Genomic DNA, 9,188 nt, shown 5'->3' on the forward strand with positions numbered 1-9,188 from the left:
AATACAGTGACGTATTTTTCAGATTATTCCCAAAATAATTTCTGTTTTAACCAGTTCTTCTCCAAAAAGTAAATATTCTAAAATATAAAGTAATAATTTGCCTGGGTGGTTTGTGTTGTTTTAATTTTCCTTAAGGTGTGACAGATTATTATCTTCTGTTTACTTTCATTTTCTGCAAAGTATTGAGAGTTGCAGCTGCAACTTAACTCCTGTTAAAGTAGCATGTGTGGGGAGAGGGGTTTATAAAGAGCCAGGTGAGACACTCTCATCATGGACTTAGTCCTGTTACAGCTTTTTGTGTCAAAGTAGTCTTATGATAGTTTAGAGAAGATGAAATTTTGCTTCTCTGTCCGTTTGTTTTTCATGTGTGCTACCAAGCTGTGCTTATCATGTATACTTTCTTTCCTGATGTTCTGAGAATTGAACTTTGAAAAAGAGTAAGTAGTCGTTGCCATAGGTTATGCTAAGAGGTTCTTCTCTGCGTATTTTTCTTTACTGATTGTTACATTTCTCTTCTATGTTCTCCATAATTTTGTTCATTCCTTGCTGTCTCACTGTGTATTAGCAAATCAGAAAATGTACTTTGCATTTCTCTGTGGCATACTAGATACTAAAATACTTTGTGCTTGTTGAGACTTTTTTTTTTAAAGTTACATGTGAAATAATTTTTAAGGAGCGTGATATGGACAGAAAGAAGATTGAGGAACTCATGGAGGAAAATATGACTCTAGAAATGGCTCAGAAACAAAGTATGGATGAATCATTGCATCTTGGCTGGGAACTTGAACAGATGAATAGGACTACTGAACTTTCTGAAGGTAAACATAGTAATACTTGCAAACTGATAAAATAGAAAAATTGAAAGCTCGGAGACTGGACAGCATTACGAAACTACAGGTCCTTATTTCTGAAGTACAGAGCTTTTGTCCACTGGAGAGATGTATGTGATAGTTTAGGGTTGGTTTGGGGTTTTTTTTGCTTGCTTTTATTGTGCTTGGTTTGGTTTTGGTTTTGTTGTTGTTTTTTTTTTTAAACTCAATTCCATGTATCCTTGGAGACAGAACTTACATGAAAAGTCTCTGTTCTTGTGATTCTTGTTAAACAGATGTGTAAAACCCATAAATACCTTGGAGTTAAATTGTGTTGCCATTCAAACTTCTATAATCTGTAGCACAGATCAAAAGTCTTCTTGCTTTACTGTTCTCAAAGTTAAGAAAGATTGCTAAGGCTTCTCAGAGTAATTGTTTACAGACATAACCAGCAAAAATTTTGATTATTCCAATATAGCATGCTTGGTCATACACTGGATCCCATACAAAGGATTTGTGGAGATTTAGAGATGCATCCTCAGCTGCAGGAAACAAATCTCTTCTGTGATTAGGAACTGTAGGATGGGTAGGACATTTCCTTTTATGCATCTGCAGTGTTATCTGGGTAAGGAGGATGGGTCATTAATCCTAACTAGCTCTATTCACCAGGAAGGCATTGGAGGGCCTGTCAAAGGCTTTTAAATCCCCTAAGCCGTAAAAATGCGAAATGCAAGAACTTCAGGTAATAAGTAATTTTTTTTAATGGTGTTTTTTCTCTTACAGTGCCACAGAAATCACTTGGTCATGAGGTAAATGAACTGACATCAAGCAGATTACTGAAGTTGGAAATGGAAAACCAAAGTTTACTGAAGACAGTGGAAGAACTACAAAGTGCAGTGGGTTCTGCAGAAGGCAGTACTTCAAGAATTCTGAAAACGGAAAAAGAAAACCAAAGACTTAGCAAAAAGGTAATCATCAGTGTATGTTTGAATTGTGTATGAGTTGCCTAATGATGCTTGTCATTTTCTTTCTAAAGGCTAATTTTATGAATGGCCTTTATTTTGGGTAAAGTATTACTAGGGTCTAAATGATGTTATGGTGTTTGTTAGTTTATGGTAAAAAAGAAAACCCTAGAGAGGTTTTTCTCTTCTCTAATTATGCTTTTTTATTAATGATGTTAGAATGGGACCATTTTATTCAGAAAGGTCTTAGACCAGCAAGGGGAAAAAAATCAATATGTTAATATTGGGGATATAATAAGTAATGGAAGTATTTTATGAAACTTGAGACCATTATTTTAATTTTTGTAATTATTAAGCAGGGGAAAGTATGTGTACATGGACATATTAGCTAGTCTTCGCCTAAGCAGAGAACTTGGTCATGTGTCCTCATTCATGAGAGAAGATGGGCCAAGGAATTGATGAGCAAGTGAATGGGAGGAGTTTGTCAGATTTATCTGTGCTGATCTACACTATTTTGCTCTCCAAATTATGCATATCAAACAGAGTAATTTAGTTAGTGTTATTTATAGAGAATAAAAATTGGAAAAAAACAGGAGCTAATTACAGTGGAGTAAAATGTCTAAAGTTTCCGAAATAGCTTTTACTTCAGCAGATATTTCAGGTGTTAGACTATTCTTAGAGAAGAGTGTGTAAGAGATAATGAAAAAAAAAAAATTGAAAGAAATCCCTACTGTATTCCATACTTCCATGCTTTTTCTGATTTCTTAATGATACAGTATTTTTTGCAGTAGCCTGTGTGCTGCTTTGAGTTTCTGTACAGTACCAGAAAGACAGCTGGGAGGGTACAAGAGAAAGGAATAGGTATAAGAAGCAAGCAATAGTAGGTCCTTGTGGTTGTCTGATACTGTTCTTATTACTTTGGATATCTGGCGACATGTCCTTTTTCTCACTGCCCCTAAAAACAATGTTCTGAACAGTGATCACTTCAGCAAAAAGCATGAAGTTGAACAAAATGTCTGTTACGAGTCCCGTATACAGTGTCTACTTCTATCTGGACATGCTTTCTCTTAAAACAAACTGCTAATATAGAGTCTTATAAATACGAGATACAGTGACCACAGGAGCTCCATTCCCAGTGCCTAGATGGCAGTTGGGCAGGTGATGGGTAAATTTGGTTCCCAGACGGAGTCTGACTGCATCCCTGCTGGAGTGATTGAGCCAATTACTTCTCCTTTGCAAAAACCAATGAAAGGGCCAATAACCCTGTAAAACATGCATTGGTCTACTAAGCAAGGGTCCAGGAAAATCTGAATTTGAGAGGAAGAGGGAAGCAAAAGACTGGTCAAGCATTAGTATTCTCATCCTAAGAGAAGGATTTAATTCAGGTTCTGGCCTAACCGATGCCATGCTTTTTGCATATTTCAGATCAACAAATTGCTTCATGAAGGAACAAATTCCATTCAACTACCTTTTTGTGATTTTATTTCTTAGTATTACTAGCAGAAATTTAATGTATAATTCAGATAACTCGTTTCTAAAAGTATTCTTCCTGCCTGGGGTCCGAGTTATGTCTAGACTCCTCTAGGATCAGGTAATGTGGACGAGGGACTTGACCTAGAATATAAACCTTTCAGCAGATGCTGAGCAGAGATGTTGCTTCTAAGTAACTAATTATAACTTACATGTGACAGAAAAATCACACTTGATTATTTTCACTTGTAAACAGTTTTGCTGTCTGGTGACATTGCGAGTTGGAACCATGTGACAAAATAAACCTGTCTATTTAATTCCCAAGGAATCATCATAAGTATCTCTTGAAATAGTTAAGTAAGATCAAACAACATTAAACCCTTATAAGTTAAAAGGGACTAGGAGGAGCAGTATAAATCTCACTAAAATGGAATTTTAAGAGGCAAAAAAGGTGCTTGAGGAAATATCCAGAGCCTAATAGAATCTGACCTTTTTTTTTTTTTTTTTTTTAATGCAAAAGTACTCTATAGATACAATCTTCTGAGCCGGGGAGAAAATTCTGGCAGAAGTAAATTTATTCCTAGAAGAGATGAATTGTTTCAGATAAAGAATAGAAAATTCCATTTTATTCTTTCCTTTAAACTTTATTTATTTCTATAAGGATACCTTCAACCCAGCTAAGAGTAATACTATTGTCATTTTTAAGTACATTTTAAAAAATTTGTTTCTTTTTCCCTAGCTTGAAGAGCTAGAGAATGAAATTAGCCAAGAGAAACAAAGTCTTCAGAACAGTCAAAATTTGAGTAAAGATTTGATGAAAGAAAAAGCACAACTTGAAAAGACACTTGAAGCACTTCGAGAAAACTCAGAGCGACAAGTGAGTAGTAGAATCAAAAGTCTTAATGCTGCATTGTACTGTACTGTTCTCCTTTTGTACTTTTTTTACAGGCATAAAGGGATTGTAAATGTAGCAGGTTTGCCAGAAGTACATATCTGCAGCAAAATAGCTTGTCTAAGACCTGCAGCCAGTGAGAGACATGACTCATTTTTAGCTGAGGCTTTACTGTTAGTTTTAGAACTTCTTAGTGTTTTGTAATGCTTCTGTGGCTTTCGTGGGCTGTGCATTTGCTATAGTTGCTGAGAGGGTGTAGCTCAGCCAAAACAGAAAATTGGGAACTTTGGAGGTAAGCCAAACACCTCTCAATGGAGGAAAACAGGTTCCAGAGAGCTGGACAGTGTTTGAAGTAATGTCGGAGTATTAATGAGATTTACAGCAGCCTGCCCCTCAAAGGGACCTGACAGAGACCAATGTAGCGGAGCTGGTCTGCTGCTCTGCTGCTGACTCTCTTCCTCCTGTGTTGCTTTCAGTCTTGTTTATCAGTGGTAGGAAGCATCATATCCAGCTTCATAATACTCCCCTATACTAGAATGTTTTCTAGCTGTGGCTTGTAGGTGGATAGCAGAATTTATTTTTGGCTGCCAGAAACTGGCATCTGGGTCTTTGTAAAAGATTTGAGCTGTATTTGGGAGGGGACTGAATGTCACTGATGTATCTTTATCAAAGGGGTGCTGACACTTTCTAAAGGTCTTTGCAGAGTAATTCAGAGGACCTGTGGAAGGCAGCCACTAGGAAACAAGAGTTATGGAAACTGCTGGAAATACCATCTTTAGTAATAAAGTCCTTCAGAATTAGAACTGGAGTTACCTTTCATAAATTCCACTGATACTTCTTGATGAGATGGACAATTTTTAGTTTAACTTTAGAAGTACAGTGTTTTGGAATACAGAATACTGTATTTCAAAAATCCTGAAAATTTTTAAAGGCCCAACGTAATCAGTAAATGAAACTCCAGACTTGGAAAAGAAAGAAAGAAAGAAAGAAAAAAAAAAAGCTTGGCATTGAAGCTTTACTTTCATTTAAAGAGAACAATGGGAATAATTTTAAAGAAAATATGCCAGCTTGTCTTGTTTAGAAGTGTTCATCGTTACAGTAATTGATTTGTGTGTTGTATTAGAAGTATACTCTAAAGGGGGTAAAACTTTCTGGAATAATTCTTAAGTCCCAATTTGACCATCACGGGATACATGTGTTGTTTTAAACGTGTTGGAGTAAGACTGTCATTTCACTGGGACTATTTCTGCTTAAAAATAATATACTTAGGAGCTGTGATGGGTTAGCAGTATCTTTCAGGTCTTTTACAAATCGTGTGCTTAAACTTATTGGAGGGGACTGTACAAGGTTCATTTGATTTCATAAAAAAATTATGGAGGCATTGATCATGATTTTTTGTTAAGTTTGGATTATAGAAGCAGAATTCATGAAAAGTAATTATGCATGTTTGGTGACATAACAGGTTATGTAAAGAAGTGTTACAAAGTTGTGGTTTTAGACACCTGTTAACTAGTTTCTTATTAATCGTTTCCGAACAGTTTGTCGTTGCTGGGAACAGAGCCGTAGATCCTGTAATTAATAGTTACATTCAGACTTAAATATAAAAGAACAGTCTATAATTTTCTCAGTTTGTTTCTCATTGCAACTAGTACTTTTGCTTTTCTCCAAAACAGCTTATTGTTGAAACATCTCTTATGCTATGTTTATTAGTGTATTCTTAAATATTGATCTAAACAGTTTCCTGCATTTTGCTGTCTGTTTTACATACCCAAATAATTTGAAATTATTTGGAGTAACTGAAAAAGTCAGTGAAATACTAAAAACTAAGATGTAAACGTTGCCTTTATCCTTGAAGTAGATCTGGGAATATGTTACTTAAGAAAATTCAGTTCTAGTATGACTTACTTTCTCTGGAAGCTGTTTTGAAACAGCATGTCCAAGGGTTCTTTTTAACTCAAAAATTAATGTAACTTTGTGTTTCTTCCCAAAATGTTACTGACTCTGATCACGATGCCCTCATATCCCACAGGCCACCTCTATTTTTAACAAGTGAAAGACACTTTTGCAGCTCCCGCACCTCTCTGCATCTCAAGTTTGGTTTAGAACTTGACTGCAGTTTTGTTCTTTGTGGACATATATCTCTGGAAATTACAGAGTTTAAGAAAAATAATCTAAATCTCGGTAAACACAAATGAAAATGAAATTACTCTAAGAAGTAGATACAGCTTTGTTTTGATTTATGCTTTGTTAGTTTTATGTTATTTACTAATATCCAAGAGGAAGATATTTGAAGATTCACTTTGACTTACTCGTTGTCAAACTTCCACCTAAGTACATACATAATGTTTGTAATGCTTCAAATAAATGCCAGTACAGTAAGAGAATTTTTTTTTTTAAACTTAAAATAAAAGGGAAATATAATGTAATCTTATTATCTTAGTAGCTTTCAGTTTATATATGGAAGTAATTACTTGTTGGCGTATTGTTCACCAGAGTTTACAATTTTTCTACCCAAATTAGATTAAGCTATTAGAACAAGAAAATGAACATTTGAATCAAACTGTAGCTTCGCTAAGACAACGCTCACAAATCAGTGCTGAAGCGAGAATGAAAGAAATTGAAAAAGAAAATAAAATCCTTCATGAGTCTATTAAAGAGACCAGCAGTAAGTTAAATAAGACTGAATTTGAAAAAAGACAAGTCAGGAAAGAACTGGAACACTATAAAGAGAAAGGGGAGAGAGCAGAAGAACTTGAGAATGAGCTGCATCATCTGGAGAAGGAAAATGAATTATTACAGAAAAAAATTACTAACTTAAAAATCACTTGTGAGAAGATAGAGGCCTTAGAACAAGAAAACTCAGACCTGGAAATGGAAAACAGAAAACTGAAAAAAACTTTGGATAGCCTAAAAAATCTCACTTTTCAATTAGAATCCTTAGAAAAGGAAAATTCACAACTTGATGAAGAAAATTTAGAATTAAGAAGAACAATTGAATCCTTGAAGTGTACAAGCATTAAAGTGGCGCAGTTACAATTAGAAAATAAGGAACTGGAGAGTGAAAAGGAGCAACTTAAAAAAAGCCTTGAACTCATGAAAGCCTCGTTTAAGAAAACTGAACGCTTGGAAGTCAGCTACCAAGGCCTAGACACAGAAAACCAAAGGCTACAGAAAGCCCTTGAAAACAGCAATAAGAAGATTCAGCAATTAGAAAGTGAACTACAAGACTTAGAGTCTGAAAATCAGACTCTGCAAAAGAACTTAGAAGAGTTAAAAATCTCTAGTAAGCGCCTAGAGCAATTGGAAAAGGAGAATAAGTTGTTAGAGCAAGAGACTTCTCAACTGGAAAAAGATAAGAAACAGCTAGAAAAAGAAAATAAAAGGCTTCGACAACAAGCAGAAATTAAAGATAGCACTTTAGAAGGAAAACAATGTAAAAATTAGTAATCTGGAAAAGGAAAATAAATCTTTATTTAAAGAAATAGTTGTATATAAAGAGTCATGTGTACGCCTGAAAGAACTAGAAAAAGAAAATAAAGAACTCGTGAAAAGAGCTACCATTGATAAGAAAACCCTTGTCACTTTACGAGAGGTAAACAGAAATTAGTTACCATTCCTGTCATAATCTGTTTGTAATGCAGAGAAATTATATCTGTATTTTTTAAAAAGTTTGTATTTTTTATGCTTTAATTTGTATACTATTAGCATCTTTTTAATGGTTACAGTAGGGAAGGCATTAGATAATCAAAATTTATATAACCAATAATCAAATGGAATAATATAATCATATTACACTTAATTCTGTAAGGTTGCTTACAGACTGTCATGGAGACTTTGTTAAATGAACGTTGTTCAGATTCTTGATATATTTGTTCTGGCTGAAACACTTCCCCTTCACCGTGAAGTTCAAGACCAAATTTCAAAAGGAAGTTCTACAGAAAGGGACTAGACCATTACAGTGAAATCATATTATAGTTAAAAATGTAATATCTGATACAGCTGAAAGCTAACAATTGGAAGGAAAGGAGAGTTAACATTGAGTTATTCAAGTCATGTAGTGATAAAAGACTCTTGCCTTGGCAGTTCTAGAATTAAGGCTACATTATTTTATTTATATGATAATACTGACTAATTTTTTCTGTGTAAGGACTTGGTGAATGAAAAATTGAAGACCCAACAAATGAACAACGATCTAGAAAAACTTGCCCATGAACTTGAAAAAATAGGCTTAAACAAGGAGCGTCTCTTGCACGATGAGCAGAGCAGTGATGACAGGTGAGAATGTCAAGGCCTACCTGGAACAGTGTAGAAATGAGGGTCTCTCTTATTCATTAAGATGAAATGGTTTTACAGACTGGTTTTGTGCATACTCTTAGATTTTTAAGGCACACTAAGAGACCCAAACTAGAACTTGCTATTCTTTGAAATTAATAAGGTAGTTGATGCACTTTTACATTTAGCTGTCTGTGAAAGTGGGTTACCACTTTTTCTTACTAAGAAATTTCTTCAAGTATGTCAGTAGATACAGGTAATGTATAATTAAAATGTTTTATGTTCTAGTTAGCAGCAGAAACAGTAGCTGTAAAAGATAATAGGCCCAAAGTGTTTTTCTTTTTCCTTTTTGGTTGCTTGACTGATAGAAATGTTTTTTAGTCTTTTGTAACATAATGGTTACTTTAAACTGTCTCACTCTTTCCTTACAACTATTTCCTTCTAATTCTTCCTACCAAAAGGAAGCTGTTTGCATTCCCACTTACACAGCCTGGGAATTATCCAATACTTGAGTGTCTCCAAAACTTCGTACTGGCTCTATCAGTCTACCACACCTGCCGTTATAAAGCAGCTGCTATCTTGACATCTGTTTCCTCTACTGTATGTTGTGTTGTGTCTTATCCTGCAGGGATTTAGGGAAAATTTGTGACAGGAGAAAAGCAGACTGGTATAGGCTTCTAGCCAGTCTTTATTTCACAATGCTATTCAGTTGTGCTCTTTAAATTAAAAAAAAAAAAAAAAAAAAAAAAAACAAAAAAAAAAAAGTCGCCGTGGATTTTTTTA

At 34.8% G+C, this 9,188-nt stretch overlaps 1 protein-coding gene across 1 annotated transcript in view; it reads left to right on the top strand.

Annotated features, from left to right (window-relative positions):
- The window catches only part of CCDC88A (coiled-coil domain containing 88A), an 81,982-nt gene that overhangs the window by 39,819 nt on the left and 32,975 nt on the right, over positions 1 to 9,188 (top strand). The window contains 6 exon segments of the mRNA XM_010574861.1: positions 674 to 818; positions 1,593 to 1,777; positions 3,981 to 4,118; positions 6,654 to 7,556; positions 7,558 to 7,725; positions 8,281 to 8,408. Of these exon segments, the coding sequence (XP_010573163.1) occupies positions 674 to 818; positions 1,593 to 1,777; positions 3,981 to 4,118; positions 6,654 to 7,556; positions 7,558 to 7,725; positions 8,281 to 8,408 (1,667 nt within the window).

Source organism: Haliaeetus leucocephalus, unplaced genomic scaffold, assembly GCF_000737465.1.
Source record: "Haliaeetus leucocephalus isolate CR32 unplaced genomic scaffold, Haliaeetus_leucocephalus-4.0 Scaffold450, whole genome shotgun sequence".
Lineage (NCBI taxonomy): Eukaryota > Metazoa > Chordata > Aves > Accipitriformes > Accipitridae > Haliaeetus > Haliaeetus leucocephalus.